The sequence below is a fragment of the Rosa chinensis genome, chromosome 4, assembly GCF_002994745.2.
Source record: "Rosa chinensis cultivar Old Blush chromosome 4, RchiOBHm-V2, whole genome shotgun sequence".
In the NCBI taxonomy this organism is placed as follows: domain Eukaryota; kingdom Viridiplantae; phylum Streptophyta; class Magnoliopsida; order Rosales; family Rosaceae; genus Rosa; species Rosa chinensis.
In genome coordinates this window covers 54,660,142-54,682,993 of record NC_037091.1, presented here as the reverse complement: position 1 = coordinate 54,682,993, position 22,852 = coordinate 54,660,142, and the positions used below count along the sequence as shown (strand labels likewise).

General features: G+C 38.7%; 5 protein-coding genes across 5 annotated transcripts; 3 read left to right on the top strand and 2 right to left on the bottom strand.

Annotated features, from left to right (window-relative positions):
* Window positions 1-173: 173 nt before the first annotated feature.
* Window positions 174-6,753, top strand: LOC112195797 (histidine kinase 3). The gene is made up of 12 exons (XM_024335998.2): window positions 174-772; window positions 905-1,450; window positions 1,808-2,089; window positions 2,399-2,568; window positions 2,752-2,964; window positions 3,241-3,427; window positions 3,514-3,565; window positions 3,689-3,918; window positions 4,053-4,151; window positions 4,437-5,569; window positions 5,777-6,133; window positions 6,259-6,753. The coding sequence occupies exons 2-11, from the start codon at window positions 962-964 to the stop codon at window positions 6,039-6,041; spliced, it is 3,120 nt and encodes a 1,039-aa protein (XP_024191766.1). The 5' UTR covers window positions 174-772; window positions 905-961; the 3' UTR covers window positions 6,042-6,133; window positions 6,259-6,753.
* A 702-nt stretch (window positions 6,754-7,455) lies between these two features.
* Window positions 7,456-10,221, top strand: LOC112198125 (nuclear transport factor 2B). Its single transcript, XM_024339178.2, has 2 exons — window positions 7,456-7,850; window positions 9,869-10,221. Exons 1-2 carry the CDS (start codon window positions 7,554-7,556, stop codon window positions 9,941-9,943), a joined length of 372 nt encoding a protein of 123 aa, XP_024194946.1. The 5' UTR covers window positions 7,456-7,553; the 3' UTR covers window positions 9,944-10,221.
* A 997-nt stretch (window positions 10,222-11,218) lies between these two features.
* Window positions 11,219-12,382, bottom strand: LOC112198124. Its single transcript, XM_024339177.2, has 2 exons — window positions 11,993-12,382; window positions 11,219-11,861 (listed from the first exon to the last, which is right to left on the bottom strand). The coding sequence occupies exons 1-2, from the start codon at window positions 12,233-12,235 to the stop codon at window positions 11,424-11,426; spliced, it is 681 nt and encodes a 226-aa protein (XP_024194945.2). The 5' UTR covers window positions 12,236-12,382; the 3' UTR covers window positions 11,219-11,423.
* A 49-nt stretch (window positions 12,383-12,431) lies between these two features.
* Window positions 12,432-18,600, bottom strand: LOC112198123 (calmodulin-binding transcription activator 4). Its single transcript, XM_024339176.2, has 12 exons — window positions 18,267-18,600; window positions 17,728-17,859; window positions 17,519-17,634; window positions 17,215-17,303; window positions 16,983-17,028; window positions 15,863-16,582; window positions 15,613-15,661; window positions 15,267-15,475; window positions 14,085-14,758; window positions 13,218-13,791; window positions 12,771-13,064; window positions 12,432-12,680 (listed from the first exon to the last, which is right to left on the bottom strand). Exons 1-12 carry the CDS (start codon window positions 18,274-18,276, stop codon window positions 12,585-12,587), a joined length of 3,009 nt encoding a protein of 1,002 aa, XP_024194944.1. The 5' UTR covers window positions 18,277-18,600; the 3' UTR covers window positions 12,432-12,584.
* A 3,492-nt stretch (window positions 18,601-22,092) lies between these two features.
* On the top strand, window positions 22,093-22,824 carry LOC112197196. Its single transcript, XM_024337795.2, has one exon. It carries the CDS (start codon window positions 22,371-22,373, stop codon window positions 22,578-22,580), a length of 210 nt encoding a protein of 69 aa, XP_024193563.1. The 5' UTR covers window positions 22,093-22,370; the 3' UTR covers window positions 22,581-22,824.
* The last annotated feature ends 28 nt before the right edge of the window (window positions 22,825-22,852 follow it).

Sequence of the window (22,852 nt, the reverse complement as noted above, 5' to 3'; positions counted from 1 at the left end):
ACTGGCATTGGATTGATAGGGATGTGAACCCAATGAAAAAAGTTGGAAAAAGCAGTGATTTTCGATGAGTGGGAACTACAACTTTACTGCCCCCCTTAATTTTGTCAAATATAGTTTTTTTTGAATAAACTATATTTTGTCAAATATAGTGATATTTACATAAAAATTGTCACATTTTTTTTTTTGGGAATTTTTAATTTTTTCTTTCTTTCTTTCTTTCTTTCTTTCTCCTGGGTGGGATGTTTTGGATAGATAGAGAATGGCCTGTGCTAGCAGACATTTCTACCATCATGTTCTTCTTCTTCTTCTCATTTTTCTCTCACAGATTCTTCTTCATTCTTAAATGCCCATGAATCCTCAGTTCTCAGCTTCTTGTTCTTCTTCTTCTTATACCACCCTCTTTATTCCTTGTAGTGCTAGATCTCTACAGCTTGGTTTACTTGAGAGTCAAACCTCAGCTACATGCTTGTGGGATTTCATGAATTTAAGGCCTACTCTTCTTCACTAACTGAGATTCTGTGTTGGGGGGTTGCTGTACGTGTTTGTGATTTGATTACTGTAATTGGGAATCTTGGTTGCCCAGTTTGGCCCAATGCTTGATTTGGGCTTTAGGATTAAAAGCCAGAATCTTTTTGGATTCTGTGTTGCTAGTAGTGTGTGAATTTATTGTCTTTCACTCTCAGAGAGTTTGAAGCTGTTTTGGGTGGATAAGGTAGCAGCACACCCACCACAACATCCGCATCCTTTATAGACCTGCCTGAATTTGCAAGTGGTAGGTTTGTTCTTCCATGTTTGGGAGTTTTTTGTATTTTAATGTTGGGTTTAGCTAGACAGCTCCTGTAGATTTGATAGCTGGCCTCTCACTCACTCACTCACTCTCTGTTTCATTTAATTCCCCCATTAGAGTCACTTCATCATATTGGCACTGTTTCTAGCTAACTTGGGTTGGGTGGTCCTGTGGATGAGTTTGCTTCATGTCTTCGGGTTCGGTTTAAAAGTGGGGCATCTACTTTGGATGCTATGTTGCTGGATTGTTTCTGTGATTTCCATGAATTGGTACCTTAATGGTGGAATTATGGACACCAAGAGTGGTAGTTTGCTTGGTGATGGCGCCAATATGTGCCTCAAATTGTGGGAGAAGATCCCATTGAACATTACTAAGATCCGCCATCATTACTACCAGTATATTGGGTCCAAGAGAGTTCAGAAGACTTGGTGGAAGAGGCTCTTGGTTTCCTGGGTGGTTGGTTGGACTATTGCTTGCTTTTGGATCTTCTGGTACATGAGCTCAGTGGCTGCTGAGAAGAGGAAAGAGACTCTTACGAGTATGTGTGATGAGAGAGCCAGGATGCTGCAGGATCAGTTTAATGTGAGCATGAACCATATTCAGGCCATGTCGATTCTCATCTCGACATTCCACCACGCCAAGTATCCATCTGCAATTGACCAGGTACCTAAAATCATTCATACCAAATCTGAAGGAAGTTGGTTTTCAATTCACCAGTCAGTAGTTAACTGCTTTTTGAGACATTGTTCTTATGTTCACTCAAATTTCGATTCATGGGAGTAATTGATCGAGTGTTTTCCTGGTATTTAAGTAGTTTACATTAATTGGCTTGGTTGGTGAACTTATGTCATGTGGGGGATTTGATTGAAGATGTTAAGTTTGAAGAGTTCATCAGGCCTTTCTTGACAAATTGTTAAGTTAATGTATTTAGCTTTATCTAGTACCAGATCTGAGTTTGTTTACCTTTGATAATAGAACTGTCATCTAGTCAGTAGAACATCTAACTTTGTGAACCTGTAGAGAACTTTTGCGAGGTACACTGAAAGAACTGCTTTTGAGAGACCTCTTACAAGTGGTGTGGCATATGCTGTAAGGGTGCTCCACTCGGAGAAAGAACAATTTGAGAAGCAGCAAGGCTGGACTATCAAGAGAATGGATACCCTCGAACACAACCAAGTCCATAAGAATGACTATACCCCAGAATTGCTGGAGCCACCCCCAATTCAGGAAGAATATGCTCCTGTCATATTTGCTCAGGATACCGTTGCACATGTCATTTCTTTCGATATGCTGTCTGGGAAGGTAATTCTCTTTCTAGATTTTATTTCTTCATTTTCCACTTGTCATAATTCATTTCTCAACAATATGCAATCTCAAACATATCAACGGATTTTCAGCTTTATTGTTGTGTAGGTGATTATGTCTCAAAACTTGGACCACAGTGCCATTGTACTTCTAAACAGCCTGAAAAAATTGATCTGAATGTTCAACTCATAGTTTATAGATTAGCTCTCTAACATTATCAATGTTGTCTCACAACTATATAGGAGAAAGTTGTGGTTTTATTAGTGATCTTTAATCATATGGTTCTGTTCAATTACTTTCCAACAGGAAGATCGAGATAATGTGTTGCGCGCAAGAGAATCAGGAAAGGGGGTCTTGACTGCTCCATTTCGGCTGCTTAAAACTAATAGGCTTGGAGTAATACTGACCTTTGCTGTCTACAAGAGAGATCTACCTTCAAATGCAACTCCAAATGAAAGAATTCAAGCAACCGATGGGTATGCTTTCTTTAATAGAGAACATATTATAAATAAAAATTTGTATTGCAAGTTTCCGGAGTTCAATAGGTGAATGATGTCTGCAAAAAGAGTCTTTGCCATTAGATGTTCAGACAACTTAGAATATTCATTTTGTTATAATCCAAGATAAGCTTCAGTAATGCTGTTGGTTCTGCTGACCAGGTATCTAGGCGGAATCTTTCATATTGAGTCACTTGTGGAGAAGTTACTTCAACAACTTGCAAGCAAGCAAACTATCCTTGTCAATGTGTATGATACTACCAATCATTCGGAGCCAATCAGCATGTATGGTTCAAATGTTTCAGATGATGGATTGCGGCATATTAGTACCTTAAATTTCGGAGATCCCTTAAGGAAGCATGAGATGCACTGCAGGTAATTGTTAATTCTTCTGCTTAGTAATTTTAGGGTTGAACTTACCATGTCAATAGGCCTCTCTGTCTCTGGTAAAAGTGTGATGCCAAGAAATTTAAACCCATAAAGGTGATGATGTCCCTAAGTTCATGAGGGTGAGAATAAGTGAATTTGGTTTGGTTTGTTTTGTAAGAAAATTACGCCTCCTTGTCACTTATAACAGTTGCACAATTTCCAAGGCACCTCAACTTTCAGAAACTCAATTGTATTCAGAAGCCAAGTTTCTTCTTTGTGCAGATTCAAACATAAGCCACCGTGGCCGTGGTTAGCCATCACAACTTCAATTGGGATCCTTGTGATTGTGTTGCTTGTTGGGCATATTTTTCATGCAACTGTAAATAGGATTGCCAAAGTGGAAGATGATTTCCATAAAATGAGCGATCTCAAGAAACAGGCCGAAGCTGCTGATGTTGCCAAATCTCAGGTACTAAATGATTTTAGTTAATCCAGCTGAGATCTTTTCCAGACTTCTACTATGCTTGTGCCTAATCAAATTTCACTCCTCTGTAGTTCCTTGCAACTGTATCCCATGAGATTAGAACCCCAATGAACGGTGTCCTAGGTGAGTTTGTGAGACTGCCCCTGTTATCTGTTTTCTGATGTCCATGCATTGCTCAATTATTTAGAACAAAACTATAGGCCATGAGCAAGTTTGATGACCCTAAAAAATGTGTTGATTTTACAGGTATGTTGCACATGCTTATGGATACAGATCTAGATGTAACTCAACAAGATTATGTCAGAACTGCCCAGGGTAGTGGAAAAGCCCTAGTCTCACTTATAAATGAGGTCTTGGACCAGGCAAAAATTGAATCTGGTAAGCTGGAGCTCGAGGCAGTGCGTTTTGATCTGCGAGCAATTTTGGATGATGTTTTGTCACTGTTTTCTGGGAAGTCTCAAGAAAAAGGAGTGGAGGTAAATGATAGTTCCATCACCATTTCCCTTCCTGCAAGAAAAAAAAAATCCTCCACTTTTTTATATCCAATTTGCCGTTCACCGCCTAATAACTGAATTCTTTGATTTGCATGATCAAATTTGGGGAAGAGCAGCTGGGAGTATACATCTCAGATCAGGTTCCTGAAATGCTTATTGGTGATCCTGGAAGGTTTCGGCAAATTATTACCAATCTCATGGGGAATTCGATCAAAGTAAGTGCTGGTTCTCAAAAGATCATCTACTTCTGACTCCAAATTACACTTAAATAATTTGACTGGTGAGGCCAAAATATAATATCCCTTTTGGCTGAAATTCACTCCATCTTTATTGATCAAAAACCACAAATTGAATGCATCATTTGTTTGACCTTCTTTGGATATCTTCTTGTGATTTGTGCTCTAGGCATGCTATATTTTAGACTTTATTAGTAACTGGAAATGGGTTATTTTTAACTGAAATCAAGTAAATACTGTATTGATTGATCATTTAATTTGCAGTTCACAGAGAAAGGACACATCTTTGTCACTGTCCATTTGGTTGAGGAGCTGATTGACTCGATAGACGTTGAGACTGAATCATCATCGAAAAACACTTTGAGTGGGTTCCCTGTTGCGGATAAACGCTGCAGCTGGGAAGGATTTAGGGGTTTCAGTGAAGAGGGATCTGCAAGCTCGTTCTCATCGTCGTCTGATGTCATCAATCTTATTGTGTCTGTTGAGGACACAGGGGTTGGAATCCCTCTAGAAGCCCAATCTCGTGTTTTCACTCCTTTTATGCAGGTGGGACCATCTATCTCACGGACACATGGTGGCACAGGAATTGGACTAAGCATAAGCAAGTGTTTAGTTGGCCTCATGAGAGGGGAGATTGGTTTTGTGAGCATTCCCAAGGTTGGTTCCACATTTACATTTACCGCTGTTTTCGCCAAAGCCCGCTGTGATTCGAATGAATTTAAGATCCAGCAAATCAACAGCCAAGCAAATGCTGCATCCTCAGACTTTCATGGCATGACAGCATTGGTTGTGGATCACAGACCTGTGAGGGCCAAGATGTCAAGATATCATATCCAGAGGCTTGGAATTCGTGTTGAAGTCGCTTCTGAGTTGCATCAGGCTTTGTCTTGCATAAGCTCTGGGAATACAACTATAAATATGGTCCTTGTTGAACAGGAGGTTTGGGATAATGATTCATGCAGTTCAGCTCTCTTTATTGATAACTTAAAGAAACTTAAATGTCCGGTTCCTCCTAAGCTGTTCCTTCTTGCCAATTCTATAAGCAGTTGCAGAACAAGCTTTGTGAATTCAGGTGTCTGTACGCCAAGTATTATCATGAAGCCTCTCAGGGCAAGTATGCTTGCTGCCTCACTACAAAGAGCCATGGGAATTGGTAACAAGGGTAATACACGGAATGGTGAGCTCCCAAGTTTGTCTCTCCGCAATCTTCTACTTGGAAGAAAAATTCTTATTGTGGATGATAATAAAGTGAACCTCATAGTAGCTGCTGGTGCTTTGAAAAAGTATGGGGCTACAGTGAAGAGTGCAGACAGCGGTAAAGAGGCAATCTCACTGCTTACACCACCCCATAGTTTTGATGCCTGCTTCATGGATATCCAGATGCCGGAAATGGATGGGTATGTGATACTTCTGGCTCAGAAGCTTTTAATTTTATGAGTCATGGCTTGGAGATAACTTTTGAAAACCATGCCAACATTTCAAAATTTCATTCAGATAGAAACACTATTAATGCTTTGCTAACTTTGTGTTTAGTTATGACAGTTTAGCTATCATGGGTTTATTTAGGCACTAAATTTATAACTTATATTTCTTTTCATCTACAGTTTTGAAGCTACGAGGAGAATACGCGACATAGAACGCAATGTCAGCAATAGTATTCAACATGGCGAGGTTTCTGCGGAGGACTATGACAATATTTTATCATGGCATGTACCCATTCTGGCCATGACTGCAGATGTTATTCAGGCCACCCATGAGGAATGCACAAGGTGTGGAATGGATGGATATGTTTCTAAACCATTTGAAGCTGAACAGCTTTATCGAGAAGTTTCACGTTTTCTCCAATCTCCTGCAAAAGGTACTTCGTAGAGAGGACTTCAATCGATGAGGACCTGCTGAGGGCATTGGCACAAGCATCTCTTCCCCAGGACACTGTAAATGGATTCAGAGTTTTCCCAGTAGTGAGTTCCTTATTGTCAAAGATTTAGTTTAATCTGAGTAACAAATAGAAGATAAAAGTGGGAAGTTGTATAAATTCATTTCAAGTGGGGTGTCAGGAACTGACGACATTGTTTACTTTTTGCAGGATAGCATTTCCTAGTAGCAGAGAGTGTATATAGGAGCCCTGCTCGATTAGTTGGGATTTGAGGTTTTTCTGTTCACATATCCCTTACCAGATTCAAAGCTGGTTCATTTTTCCTTGTAAAGTTGATCGATCTCCATGCCTTTCACTGAAGTTGGTCAGTAACATGGAACTTCTAAGTTCCAGAGATCCTGAATCCAACTACTTTAAAGTGAGAGAAGTACAAGCCTTGTGTGTGGTGAATAGGAAGCACTGGGTTTGCATATTCCCATCGCAAATGTAATAATACAAGTTGCAGTGATTGAAAGATATATCACCCTTTTCTGAGTATCAGTGTATTGTATAGATTGATTTGGCAGAGAGGAGTAATTGTAGCTTTATTGGGAAGCAGATGGAGAATGCACAATGTATATTGCAAAGTTAATAAAGATGTGTAATCAGATTCTTTTGCTTTCGCGGTTTCCTCCCTATCAGTTACAAAAGTTTGATTCTGTCTTAGACTTGATGTAAAGTTTGATTCATTGTAGAATTGATGTAGCTATGCAATGTTGATAATTTGTGAAAGCTCTCATCATTCCCACACACGTTGTATTGCTCTAAGAATCATTGTTTGCTATTACCTCAAAAGAAAAAGAAAATATTTTTCTTGTTATATTCAAAATTTTTTACTACCAAGTGCATTGAAATAATTTATTTTTTTCCTTTTTTCCGAACTCGCAAATATTTGTGTAGCTCCGGGGACAAATCTTGGGAATGTCCAACAAAATGTGTTAAAAGCTTTATTCTAAGGGATTCTTTGAGAGATTTCACGAGATAAACATGATGCGTTAAAATCAAACAAATAAATTAACACAATGTGTTCACTCTGTGTATTGATATCATAATTCGTGTTAAACTATTACTATAATATCTCTAATTTAGTTGGTTTGTCACATGATATAATATTTGAACCAAGACATGAACGTCTCGAATTCTTGAAAATATTGTGTATTTGCTTGGTTTATTTTTATTTTTTTATTGTATTCTTTTTTTAATGTCTTATTGCAATTTTTTAAAATATAAAAAATAAAATAAAAAGAAAAACAGCGTTGTACCCACGCGGTGTGTGAGCGATCCAGTAGGTTGTAATGAATATGGGTTAAATAAAATAAAATAAAATAATAATAATAGAAAATAAAAACTATAAGGAATAAAAACCCTTCACTTGAGTCAGTCCCCAACTCGCTTCTTCGGCTTGGTCTTCTCTTCTCTCTCCCCAACCCTTCTTTCGGCGGCGGCGGCGATCAGGTGCGGCGGAGATGGATCCAGACGCGGTGGCCAAGGCATTCGTGGAGCACTACTACTCGCTCTTCGATTCCAACCGCGCTGCCTTAGCCAATCTCTACCAGGAGGGCTCCATGTTGACCTTCGAGGGCCAGAAGATCCAAGGCTCACAGAACATCGTTGCCAAGCTCACCAGCCTCCCTTTCCAGCAGTGCCAGCACAGCATCACCACCGTCGATTGCCAGCCCTCTGGCCCCGCCGGCGGCATGCTCGTCTTCGTCAGCGGCAATCTCCAACTCGCCGGTGAACAGCACGCCCTCAAGTTCAGCCAGGTCCTCCTCTTCACTCCTAATCTTTTCGATTTCATTGCGGTTTTGAGATTTCGTTTCTCTTAGGGTTTTGATCTGTTGCTGATTGATGTCTGCGACTGTTGATCTTGTGACGATTTGATTGCTAGTGGTAGAATCGTGATTTTTAGGGTGTAGGTTGAGATTGGGAGGATTTTGAATTCTGTGCTCTAGGTTTAGCCTTGAAGCGTGAGGATGCAAACCATTAGTGAATTTGATGCATCGTTTCATTGTTTGATTTATGAGGTGGTGTGCTGTTTGTGGCTTGTGTATATTATCAGTCAGATTCGCTGCGCGCGCATAGTGTTATGCTATGTTTTGACTGTGTAGATTTCAAGGATCATGATACAGCCTATCGTGCCAGTAACGAGCAAAGAGGGATCAGTGTGTAGTTAATTATTTGGTAGATGGATTGTGTAGTTTTTCATGGTTTATGTGTATTTGTTTTTGAGGTGTGATATGTGTCCATATATGTCAATGTAGGGTTTTCTATGCCCAGTTTGGTGTGTGTTTGGTTCTTCTTTCTGGTTATGTGTGCATCAAGATAAGATTGAATTGCTTTTTTTTTTTTTTGAGAGAGATTGAATTGCTTTTGAATTAATAACTGTGCATATATAATAACTTGCAGTTATGATCTTTTGGGTCACCATTTACCCACCTACCGGTGGATCAAAATTGAATAGGTGGCAATAGTTCTGAAACTTAACATACTTTAATGAGATTTGAAAGAAATTTGAGTGCTCCATTGTGGTCCAGAGGTTGGTGGGATCATGGATTTTCATGGTGAATGGTGACCAAGAGATCAAAACACATTAATTATATATTCTGATTGTTATTATTATTATTTAATATTTCATATGATCTTCTTGACTTCTGCTTCAAAGGGGAACAACAAATTGAGGTTTTGTGGAAGATACACAAATTGGCTTGATAAAAATTCCTTGTCCTCTCTATCCTTGCAAAGACACTTGCTATTGAATATAGTTTTGGCTGAACAGTGCCCTGTTTTTTGGGGTCTGAATTGTATAAGTTGAAAACTAAGTCAGAAAGCTCTATTGTTTTGTTTTACGCATTTGTAACAGTTTTATTTTTATCAATAATATGACTGTTAATAATTGTTCGAATTTAGGATTCTATTCATCTTTTCTGTCTTTTTGGTTTTGGTTTAATTGCTTTGTAGGTATAAGGATCTTGTATTGCCTTTTGCTTTACATCACCACTTTCTCTACACTGGTCTTAGACAACGGTTAGGGCATAAAAATAACAGTGGAATTAAAATGGTTGAAACACTTCCCTTCAATGACATTGGTTAAAGCGTATTTTAACTGAGTTGGGTTCCTTGGTCTTCCTGCTTCAATCATGGTGTTGCTATGTGTGTGATTGACTAGCAGATTGTGGTGGTGTTGGTATATATCATTGATTGAACATGCTTTGACATAATTCAGCTACTGTAATCATTGATTGAACATGCTTTGACATAATTCAGCTACTGTAACGGCTACTTTGACTTTGCATTCAGCCCTGATCACTGAGTTATTTATTTTTCACCTCTGTCCCCCTTGCTTTGGTCTTATGGTGGAGTCCACATAAAAGACTAAGATCTACATTCTGCTGCTTGTTCGCTTTAACCTCTAGAATGCAAATTAGAGCCATCACGTCATACATTTTGTTGTATTAGTATTAGTTGCTTTTGTCTTGTAGTTGGTTTTGTATTTGTGTTATTTTCATCACTTCTAACAGACCTTACATGGGTATAAACTTTGTTAGAGCATACATTTAGAATAACTACAAAATGATGCAAGTTTGCCAGTTTGTCAGAATTATTTTGTAACAATTCTGTGTAATATCCTACTCGTTGATGTTGACCACTCTTGTTTTGGTTGAAATAAGTTCCTTTGTGATAACCTTTTCTATAGGATTACATTTATCTTCTCTACCTATTTTTTTATTCTGTGGTCCATTACAAATCATATGTTTCCTAATTTGTTTTTTTCTTTTGGCAGATGTTCCATCTGATGCCTACTCCACAAGGAAGCTTTTACGTTTTCAATGACATTTTCCGATTAAACTACGCATGAAGACAAAGGTTGATCACCCACGTTCAACAACTGGTGGGATTATGTGTGCCCTCTCTGCTTATGTTTAGTTCTAGACATTTTGAATCAGATGGAGAGTCTGAACTTTCTTGTTAAGTTTAGTGTTTTGTTTCTGAAATTTCAAGATTTGATGGTATGGTATGGTACTATGGTTCTTATTGGTTGATTTGATGATATTTTACCTGTACTGGGCAATTATCTAAATGAACACAGTATTGGGGGTTTGAGACTAAAGAAGTTTCCTTATAAGGATGTTGGTATGACTTGCATTTTGCTGAATTGTCATCTTTCTGAGTTCAGTTCTTTCATCCCATTCCCTATTCTAACTCAATTTCTAGACACGTGTGACATGCCCAAGCATGGATATCCTGTTGGGGGGCCTTGGAGCTTGGGCATAGCCTTGAAGTTAATCTTTTTATATATATGTTTTTGTCAAAGCAAAGATGCAAGTTGACTTCCATTACGGATCTGATCACAAGGTTCACAATCGAAAGCCACAAGCCAGTGCCGCTATGCATATATGATATATGACAGCAGTTGCCGGAGATTATAAGATTATTGCGAACAAGTGGCAGCAATAGTGCAATATATAATTGCAGCTAAATATGCTGATCCAATAAAACGCCGACTAAGGCTACCGTCTTTTAAATTGATACAGTAAGAGTATTATTGGAGCAAACTTAAGGAGACAATGTACAATATAGTTGGATATAAACATGCTGGACGATCATTGATCAGCTGGTAGAGGACTCGGCAGTTCTGAGTTTAGACATGTTTTGGCGAAAGCATTCGTGGATCATTACTACTCAGTGTTTGACACGTACCGTGGAGCTTTAGGGTGTCTGCCAAGACTACTCTATGCTGACTTTTGAAGGTGAAGAGATCCAAGGGTCGCAGAAGATTGCAGCCAAGCTCACCGGCCTCCGTTTCCAGCAATGCTGGCACCACATCAGCACCATCGATTGCCAGCCATCCGCTGGCGATGGCATGCTCGTCTTTGTCAGTGGCGCTCTCCAACTTCCTGGTGAACAGCCCCCTTTAAAATTCAGCCAGGTTCGTACTCTGTTTTCTTTCTGGTTACTCACACATTCATCGTTAATAGTTGTTCTGTTTTGTTTATTTTCGGTGCTTTTCTGTCCCTTGGATTCAAAGATCTTATCTATTTGCATTTTCAATTTTATCTGAAATGTCGAGGTTTTGTGTTTGCTAATCCGGATTTGCCACCATAATTGGATCAATGAGTGGGTGAAAAACTAATTAACAAACGAATGCTCCTTGAGCTTCCTCTGTGCAAAAGTAGGCAACAACTTTTCACAAACATCAACTGAAAAAAACATAGATGAGATGCTAGCTAGCTAGCTAGTTCCACTCCTATTCATATAGCAAATCAAAGCAGGCAAAAGCAGATCAATCAACTCTCTTCGAGTCTTCATTAACTCCAGTTTAAAATGTTGCCAGGACCTCAATGTTTTTCGCCGTTTAAGCCGATATCTGGTAATTCCACAGAGGGAAGATCAGGCATTTTGAGAGAAGGTAGTGCATCGCTTTTTCGCTTCTGATCCTGTCCATTTTGATCCGAACCCCCCGAAAACAATCCCCTAATGCAGCTAAATGGGTGGCTCAGTCCATGTTTCATTTTCAAGAGCAGGGTCACCTCTGAGGCTTGCCAAGCTATAGTCAGCACTACCATCACAGAAAGAAGCAAGTGAGTGATGGTGTTCTGTCTCTTCAAATTTTTCAATTCTTTCACTATCTCTTCTTTGTCAAATTCTTCACCACCGCCACCCTTCTTATCTTTCGCCTCCAATTCACCACCTTCAGGGGTTGCTGTTACCTCTCCCGGTTCGTTTGAAGCTTCGGCTTTCTGAATCTCCTCGGAATTGCCTTTCGCTGATTCCAACTGTCAATGGGATGCTACCCTATCAGTCCCATCTAATTAGTCAATCAAATAATGTTACCATTTCTATTGCAGAGCAGAGGTAAGAGATATTCATGTAAGGAAACACAGCAATGAAAAACCAAGGCGGTTACCTGAGAGAGCAATTGGGAGAGGAGGAGGTGGTCGTCTTTATCTTCTCCGGAGGCTCCTCTGTTGTTTCTCCTCTCCTCCAACAGCCTCTTGATCGCCTCGTCAATCAGCTCCACATTCTGATGTTTGGATTCCATGGATATGGGATTCGGAGGTTCCGATATCTCAGAGACAATGAGAGAGATTTGAAGAAGGAAGTCAAATTCAGAGCCTCTTGCAACTTTGCAATTCCAGAAGCTTTTCATGTCATATTGGCTAGACACGTGGCAACTGCGCCGGTCGTGGCGTGATGTAGTTGGCTCTTTCCTTCTACGACATGAAAGCGTTGATTCCTTTTTATATTAACATGGTCGGCGCCGAAACGAGGCAAATTATTGGACAAGAAAGTTGGGTTATGGTTTGCTAAAAATTTACCCAAAAGCCGAAGTTGATTCACAGTAGTAGGAAAGCCTTTACAACAGTAGGTTACGCATCAATCATCATTCATTTACATAAACTGGTCTTATATGTACAATCCAGAAACCATCATCTACCAAGTGATCAGAAATTTTGGTCAACCGAAGAAAACATGAGTTAGAAACTTGGTGTTTTGCTTCATTGAAACTGATACATATCAATGTCTTCCATCTTAACGAAATCCTCGAGGGAAATTGGTGCTCCTGCTTCACCACTAGTGCTACCCAATTCAGCCTGCAAGAGTTGAAATAAGTACTTCCCATTAGTTAAATGGAGATCGATAACTCACTGCTTTCATCAAGCATTTGTCTTGATTTTGCTTACCTTAGCTTGATGGTACCTCTCCAGCATGCGCTGATATTGCTCACGGGCCTCTGGGGACTCGACCATGGACAAAACCCGCGAGACAGCCTCGTCAATGGCTCCATCGACTTTCTGTTTGCGGAAAACCTTGAGGATATCTTCGTCTTCACTTGATTCTGTGGATTCTGCCTCATTCCGAAAACCACGCAGACCAACTCCTTTTCTCCGCCACCTTAGTACAACTTTGTCCAGAATCCCAACGGCCCAACAGATTACCCTGTAGTGCTTCCTAACTTGATAACCTCTCACATGTGCCTGCCAAAATAGATATTGATAAACCAATTTAATGAATCATTCCACTATTTTTTATTTATATGCACGTCTTGCAGTTCAAGAATTGAGTGAGTTTTGCACATGATAATGCTGATGGACCAAGTAAATCTCGACTTAAAGTTAGAAATCAGGTACCTGTATCTTGACAACTTTCTTGCGGAGCGCCAGGAAATCCTTGCGGCCTTTCCAGCCTCGGTATTTCTTCTGGATAGATAATGCAGCTGAATTGTAATCACGTGGATTACGAAAGTTTAGCCTTGACATAGCTGAAAGGCCTAGTATGTCATCTGAACTGATACCATAATCATCTATAGTAACACCAGCTTCTTTCTGTTGTCGTCTTCTGAAAGAATGCGCCCGAAAAGCAGATTGTATGCGTGCAGCAGCCTGTGCTGCATTTCGGACTGCAGCTAAGGTGTTCTTAAGGGGGCCTTGATCTTCATAAGTCTCCAGGCTACTCTTTGAGATGCTATTTACTGTTATTTCTGCTTCGATCTCAGCGCAGCTTCTGGAAATCTCACTTTCTTCCAGTGTAAGGGATGACAGATGGCTAGTGAGTGCCACCTCTGAAAGATAACCTGCAAGTCCCTTATGCCCATGAATGGCTGCAATAGATGCCGGAGTTTTGCCTATGGGATCTTGGGAACTGGGGTCTGTCACTGCTCCAGCTGATGCACCAGAAGCAACCAGTACAGCAACCATCTTTTCCCTATTAAAAAGAACCAACATATCAATGGTGCACAACAAGAACTATCCTACATGAGATCAAACAAGTATATATGTTATCCTAGTAAATCAATCTTAGTCATAATGGTACAAATAAATCTGATCTCAGAATAAAAATAACAACCTTCACTATTTTCTGTGATCCTTAATTCCTTGTCCTTGTGATGTGATATCAACATGTTATGACAGTCAAATAAAACGCAACAATCCATGTGTATTACTCCTTTGCTCATTCTTGAAGAAGGAACAATCAAAAGAGAAAAGAATAACTCTTACCTTCCAAAACGCGCAGCCCAATGTAGAGCAGTCCACCCGTTTATATCCCGGAAATTTATATTGACTCCAAGATTGAGTATTGGGTTAATTGCCCACTCAAAGCCCAACCCAGCAACCATGTGTATCATGCCTTGCTCTTTCCTGGATAAGGAACAATCTGTCTGGTCAAGTCCCTGGGATCTGGAAGAAAGCCATTGCTCCAACTTGTCTTTTAGAAACTCTTCCAGAAGCCAATATATGGTACTAGATGAACTTCCACTGCCTACTAAGAGAGCCTCAATAATACTACCCCAAGTATCATCGTCAGCTTTCGATTTTCTCACAAACTCAGACTCAACAGTGTCGCTTTTCTGCACCGATGAATCAGACAAAAGAATTTGAGCGAATCTGACAAGTAATAAAAGTTCTTCTGCACTCCTACTAGATTCTTTTGGAGGTGAATTATTTGGAGTAGATCTACTGCTCTTAACGCGATACTCAAATTCCCTAACTTCACTGCAGGACTCCCGATTGCCTGAAGTAATGCAGAGTGTCACCTTCCCGGGAAGGTGAGGGGGAGCTTCACAACGGATTACGCCTTCCTGAATGATCTGAGCAGGAACTTCAACGTTGCCAAACATACAAGTCCATGCGGATTCTGATGGATCGCACAGAAAAGATCCAATAACAATGACCTGCATTGAACATGGGCTTTGAGCTGTGTCTTAAGACTACCACAAACAAAACCTCCATCACAGGAACACACATGTATATATATATATATATATATATTTTTTTTTTTTTGGTTGAGTGAATACATATTTGGATATCTGGTTATCAAGACCTGGGCTCTAACCTCCAACACATGTTTCACACATTGTTGGAGAGAAATGCCTTACCACTAGACCAAATGCTAGTTGGCAGCATTAAAGGCACCTATGATAAGATACTTGGTAGTAACACAAGTGAGAATAATCTGAACTTGACGGGGGTTTATTTAGCCATTAGGACTGCTAAACATTTCTAATTTCCCCTCACCACTCTGTATTATCATTCTTATCATCAAAGGTGATGCACAGAAATAAAGACCCATTAGATAAGAGCTCCACTAAGCAGCAGAAACATGCAGATGATTTTAGGATGTTCGGAAACTAGCACACTTATTAAACAAGCAAGAAGAGTATTCCTCAGTAAGAAGCATACCTTTGTGGGTTCGTTGGCATCACCCCATTCTGGAGAAATTTCCCGAATTGTAAATTTTTGCGTCTGTGCAACAGTCAAACTGATATCTGATTCAAGATTTCCCATTTGTCCTTGCTCAAAAAATGATGTAAAGTAGTCCGAATGTGTTTCTATTGCAGATGAAAATGTCAACTTGAAAATGTCAACTTCTTGAGGACGCGACAAAGAAGCTGGTAACATGCAAAGATTGTCAGAGGCTGAAAAGTATGTATTAGGTGCAGTGCTTAACCACCTTTTTTTCCCTATAACTGAGAAAAGCAAATCATACAGTGTTTCACATTATTCCTAACAGAGTTTAGGCACTCACGATATTCAAACACCCCATTTGGACCAGTCAATGATGAAGATAGTTTTTCCTGTTGCAGTTGGTAATAACAATGCATCAATGGCCACATTCATTTAAAAGGAACACATGGAACCAAGGCATAAGTAAAACACGTACAAAACTTAAGAGGCTAAAACTCATCGACCTTCCCACACATATATCTGAGTACTAAAAGACTGAATGAGGACAACAATGTGAACACAGAACATTATGAAATTTTAGTAAAACTCACACTTCTGTCCAATGTATACAAGCCTGTCTCCTGGGGCTCCACAACTGATGAAGTCTTAGATGAATTCAGAACCTCCTTCCAAGATGCTGATTCTTTGTTTCCATCTGCAAATTCATGACCAATTAATTGATGATGTTTACCACTAAGGTCTACATTACTTTGCATCTGAGCACGTCCACTGTAAAACTGATCATTTACAATGTGTTCTGGTCCATGGAAGGGAGTAAACTGATCCTGATTGACGATATCATTATGGTAATCCAAGATATCTGAACTATTGTCTGCATTCCCTTGCATCAGAGAATGCCCACTATAGAACTGATCGTGAACAATATGTTCTTGTCCATGGAAGGCAGTAAACTGATCACTAGGGTATTCTGGGATATCTGAACCATCTGGATTATCATCCACAAATTCATTGAAGCTATCATCATTTAAACTTAACTGCTCCTCTAGTCGCCGCAAAGCTTGACTAACATCAGCCTTAGATGAACTATCTGACTCCCCTGTTCTATATAAGTTCTCTGCGCTCTCTCTTCCATTTTTCTTGATGACTAGATCTGAACTAACTTCTACAGAACCTGGACTCATATAAGGTTCATACAACTCACTAATCATGGAGACAGATCCTGGATGTTGTGTAGTATTCGAGATTGGACTCTGGCTGTGGGTAGAAGAGGAAACTGGTGATTGTATGTTTGATCCTGTACCGGGCTTCACCTGAAATACATTATTGCAAGCAATAATGTCAATTCAAAGCTCAGGCCACAGACCACTAGGTGCTATTGCAATTGCTGGAATATATGCAATAGAAAAAAGAAGCGGCAAACATATTGTACAGTGTAAAATTTCATCTAAAATTGCTCATTGTTCATTACATAAGCTGATAAGTTATCACTGATGGAGCAACTTGTAGTCCTGAAAAATGATCACATGCTGGTGGAAAGTTCAGGAATAAAAATCTTGAAGCAGGAAGGGCTTAAAATATGTTTCTTCAACATGAACATGGAAGGGATCAGTGGACACCGCATTAAAGAGGTGCACAGCTTTGGTCTAAAACATTTACATACAAAGTGGGAGTGAGATATGCCTTATTTATAGGGACGTTCTGAAGACTCACCTCACTAATTTCCCTATAATGAACAAGAACAATGTGCTCATATGCCCTGCAACATAAATGAAGATGAAAATTAAGAATCTTTGCACTCTTATTGTAAAATATATTTCTCAGTTTGTTACCATGAAGGTTAGATGATTTGTACGAAATTTTGAACAATTATGTTAAAAGCAGACCTTTTAGCAGAATACCACATTAAGGAAATGCAATCTACATAAAAAACAAGCATACTCACGGATCCAACATCCAATAGCTGCGCCTCTGAAAATTCGGATTGTCCTCCCCATGCGCATAATAACAATTCAACGTCTCAACGTTTCCAACCTAATCATGCATATGAAACATCATTACTTAAACTGAACCATAGGACTACACTGACCTCAGTACGAACCACAGCAAAATAAAGCAGGATCTAATCTCTATTCTGCTAGTCAGTCGAGAGTGTCCCTAATTTCATAAATAGCCGAGAATATGTGATGAAAGGCAGACCTTTTCAGAAAGAAAACAGTAAGTACAACTACTAGGCTGCTGTAACAAACCTTAAGCCGTTCATGTGCTTCACCAACAGTTCTCCCATCCTTCTTTTTACGCCAACGGTGCCCGTCTCTACGGAAAAACCGAAGGATCCTTTTGTTAAAAAGAAACAAAGACCCACCTGTTGCAAAGCCAGGGAACAGTAAGGACAACTTCAATGGATAAACAGTGGTCCCAATTCAATAGAAACAAGAAGGACAGAATCGACACTTACTAACAGGTTGTTGAGGAGGCTCTGGGGTGACCTTATACTTCTCATGATTCTGCAATATGAATAGCACTTCGGCCGGCTTCAGCCACCGGCTTTGAGCCTCTTGAAAGAGGTCATTAATATTATATCCTGAGCCTTCATACACAAAATAATACATGTCAGACAGTTTCTCACTGTGATCAGCACAGGCCTTTCACTTGATCACACAATGCGACGAAAACACATCTAAATAGACTTTGAAAACCCAATTCAAGATTATAATGCAGCAGGATGGACTAAAATTTCTCCCTTAATTACATTAACAACCAGATATCATAAGCTTCTTACTGAAACAAACAACAGAATGTTGAAATGGATGGTTCTGTACTAAATATTACGAGTAATTAAGCTCTAATTAACATGCCCTAAAAACATAACATTCAAATCTAATAGTAAAAACTAAAAAGACTGCATTTTTCAAGCTCAACATTGACTGATCAATGGTAACTATATCATTCTTTTCTCCGGAATTATAAGCGAAACAAGGTGATCGAGTGCGTTACCTGATTGCATCGTGTCCAATTCGGTAAATTCACAACTGCTGCACGAACCGAGGAGGAGAAAGCGTTTGACTTGTGCTCATTTGAACCGGAGACGATTCCACGGAAACCAAAAAAAAAAAAAAAAAGAGTTGAACTTGACAGCGGGACGGAACCCAGTGGAGCCCAAGCCGGAGAACCCAGACAACCTCGGCGAACCGGGATCACGCCGGAAACGTCGTTATAGTGAACGGTGCCGGGTTTGAATTTGGGCTTCACAAAACCGACAGTGACAGCGCGACCAAGACGAAGCAGTGTTCTTCTGGTCGTTCTAACAAGGAGGTTGCAATGCTCCCCACTAAAAAAAGGAGACAACCAACTATCGTACCTTCTTGCCATCTGACGACGTGGCATAACACAATTGGCCGGAGGAAGGCGATGCGCAGCAGCACCCCGATGGTGAGTAATCAATACGGCGAAAACGTCGGTAAAAATATCCAAAAGGGTATTTTTGACATTTTAGTGGAAACAGAGGGTATTTTTCTTAGATTCGCAAATAGAATGGTCAACGTGCAAAAGGTGGCGTTAATGGAATATTCCTGTAGGTCTTCTGATCGAGGTGGGCCGTGTCACGTGAAATGCATACACACTAATTAATCACATCTTAGTAAATTGAAATTATTGTCCTTTTTGCGAGAGTGTTATTGTTTCACGAAATATTAAATATACTAATATTCAATTTGTACAAGTGATAATTTTTCGTCTAGTGAGTCATACGATCGAACCCAAGGTCCACTCAATTGTGATTTGTGAGTGCATAAAATATCCCGCATATATAGAGTAATGTGATTGAGACTCGAGAAAAAAAGGACATAGAGAAAATGATAAAAATACATGCAAAACATGGGCACTCAAAACAATTCACTATTGATATTTCAAAAATGAGAGGCTAGCTGTTGTCTAGTTTGGATTGGAGTCGTCAAAAAGTGGGATTGTCAATTATGTGTTCCTATCGTCGCTAAAAGAATGATATTGTGAGGCAACGTTGTGTCTTCTAATAGGTGAAGTGCTTTTTTGGATAATTCAGACAAAGAGTGAACTTGCTTTTGGAGTCTTAGCCTCTTAGGTATTGTTGGTTGAGAAAGTAGACAATGACTTTGCACTATTTCTAACAAAAGGCTACAAAAGGATGTAACGTGCGTAAGAGGTTAGGGGCTAATTAACATATTTACGGTTAATAATGTTGTTCATTTGGTCACTGAGTGAGGTAACATGGTTAGAAAATTTCGTATTGTATTCTATTATTCAACAATTGTGAACTTACATATTTTTTGTTTTGTTATTTGATTGGTAGATTCAGTTGAAAAATTGTCTAAGTACGTATTGATCACTGTAAGCTTTAAGAAGTTGTTGTTAAAATATAGATTTTATTGTTGTTCTTGAGTAGTTGAGTTTTAAAGTCAAGTAAATATCGCATCGTCACCTAAATTTAAAATCATATATTATATTGTGCTGAAATTAAAAAACCAACGTGAAATAAATGCAACACCAAAATCTTCAATCATGAAAAATGTATTAAATTTTTTAAACCCTCTAATCAGTTACCTTGTTGATCGGTGACAACTGAGCGACTTTGACAAGATCGAAATGGCCGTTCAACCGAAAACTCTTTATCCCATGTCCCAGCACTTACTGGCTTGTATCTTTAATGAGCGCGTAAAAAGATTACAGAATGGTGACAATCACATGGATATTATGAATTTGGTGTCCACAAGGGACTGGGAAAGTAAATAGAATCTTCAATATTGGCACATCGAAGATGACAAGCACCATAAGTAATCAAATTATTATTTTTTGGTTACATAAGTAATCAAATTATTAATGCCAGAGTATCTATTTGTTTCTTAGATTGAAACTACTAATTAAACTATTTTTGGTGACTATTGACTTATGAGAGATTTTAGGTATGGTTATCGTGTCACGTGGCATGATCGTTTACTAATCAGAATTTATTCACGTGTGATACTGTGATCGTATCGAAAATCTACTCACATCATAATAATCTTTAAAATATCATAAAATTTGGATACTTTATGTTATTTTTAATTATCGAGCTCAAAAGTCTCAATACTTAATGCATGTTATTTTACGATTCACATGTTTACTCTTAAAAGAATTGAATAGATTTTCGGAGACTGAGACATGTTTCTTCAGGTTGCATATGAATCTCAGAAACTTCATTTTCAACAAAATTGCAATTTGATTCTCGCTTCAAAATTTCTCATGTTTGAACCAAAATGCATTGGTACAACATACGAATTTTTCGAACAACTTTCACTTTTTTAAAACAACTAATTATTTTCATTCATGCGTGCTTATAACGACGCTAGCTATAACATCATAATAAGTTAATAATCTTTAAAATTTCATAGGTATTGTTTCATGCTATCTTTAAGAATCGAGCCTGTAATCTCCAAAACCTAGTGCATATCATTTAGCAAGTAAAATCGTTATCGTTCAAGGTTTTGAGTAATTTTCAAATAGCTGAGACATTTTTCAGTAGTCTTATATGAATCTCATCAAACACCTCATTTTTCAATAAAATTGTGGTTTAACTCCCACTTCAAATTTGGTCGTGTTTGAGCCAAAACGACTTGCTATAGCGTATGGGATTTTGGAAAAATTCACTTTTTAAAATCATCTAGTTCGCATCAACTCTCTTTGCATCCTTCCTGCAATTTGCTCAACAATGTCATTTTCACCAAAATTTGTGTGTTAGAGCATCTTTAACAGACTCTCTATCTTGGCTTGTTAACTATTTTGGAGAGCATGTTTAGCTTTTTATCAATTCTACCAATTGACTAGACTCCTAAGTGGCTCTCTATTTTAATTATTAGCTATCTCTCTCCTAAATATAGAAAGTGAGATGAGGGCATGAGGCTCTCTATTATTTTCATTAATTTAAAACATTCATTTTAAATTATTATATATAATTTATAAATACATCCAAAATTCCAAACTATTTTGTCTTTATTCAATAAATAATATAAATTCAAAATTAGCTAAAATAGAGAGAATTAACTTTTAAAAAAAAAAAATAGAGAGAATTAATGCAGACGTATTTTGAGAGTGGCTAGCCAAAATAACTTTCTAGAAGCTAAAATTTAACTAAAAAATGGCTAACATTGCTAAATATACTCTTATAGCTAGTAATTTTCTTCCGTCTTGTGGCTTTATCTCTTCATCATTGATCTTAACATTATGACATCGAGCCTTGGAGCTAAATGTTTAAATTAATTCTCTTCAATTAAAAATATACTACTACAAAAGTTTAACGATTTAAAGGCCGTACGGGTAGAAAATTTAACGGCAAAAGTTGAATTCAAATTCAAAACAGGCTTTTATCAACAAATTATTCATCTGTAAAAGTTGCGTTTTAATTTTTTTATATTAATTTTTCATTCCTCTCATAAAAATAATATAAACACTTTCGATGCTCGAGTGATTATGCGAATTTATTCTTGAGTTCATAATATCAATGCTTTAAGCTCCTCGAAGTCCTTCAATTTCCACTGTTATAGTAAGCAATTTTATTTCGATCCGTATTGCAACTTCACCCAAACCTCGCAAGACATTCTTAAAAAACAAAAAATAGGGTTTCGCAAGACCGAATTCCAACTCCTTTGGTTGATCCTAGGATGATACACATATATACACATTATTATGAGAACGCATATACGTTGTGATGGGTCACCAGCAGCATTAATGAGACAGAAACAGAACAAAGCAAGTGTAACCATGGAACTTAGCAGTTGATATATGATCGATCGACCTTGTCTGTCACATGGCATTTCCAGCAGATCGACACATAATGGGACGGCGGGAATGAATCCAAAGTAACTTGTGTCCCTAACCCTCCTCCCACCCACACAAACTCTTCCTCTCTCTTTATCCTCTCTTTCAGTCTCGTCTTTCCTTCCCATTCAAGTTTTCTCCTGTATTAATACTCCCATTGCATTCTTGATTGTAGCAATACCTTCACTACTAAAACTACCGAGTGCAGTATTGTTTGGTCCGAAATAAGTTTCTTGCGAGGCAAACAAGTGAGTTGAAGGATCGACTATCACCATGTCTGACTGGGGACCGGTGTTTATTGCGGTGGTGCTGTTCGTGCTGTTGTCGCCAGGTCTGCTGTTCCAGGTGCCGGGGCGGCACGGGTGCGTGGAGTTTGGAAGCTTTCACACGAGCGGCGCAGCCATAATGGTTCACTCCCTCCTCTACTTTGCTCTCATTTGCGTCTTCTTGTTGGCCATTAAGGTCCACTTTTACCTTGGTTAAGTCCCAGTTACTTGACCAAACTATTCAAGAAGAGCAAAATGTAGTAGTCTTAATTCTTACATACCAAATTTATATTTTCCAGTTCTGTTTGTTGGGTATTGATACCACTGGAGTGATTGTATTCTATTTGAATAATAGTTAAACTTGTTTGGATCACCAATAATTCTGTCCTTTGCTGAATGAAGTTAGTGTTAATTGTGTTGAGGTTGTGAAAATAAACTAGTACGTAAGTGGTTGAATATATGGTTCTGGTTTGGATGTGCCTTTTCATT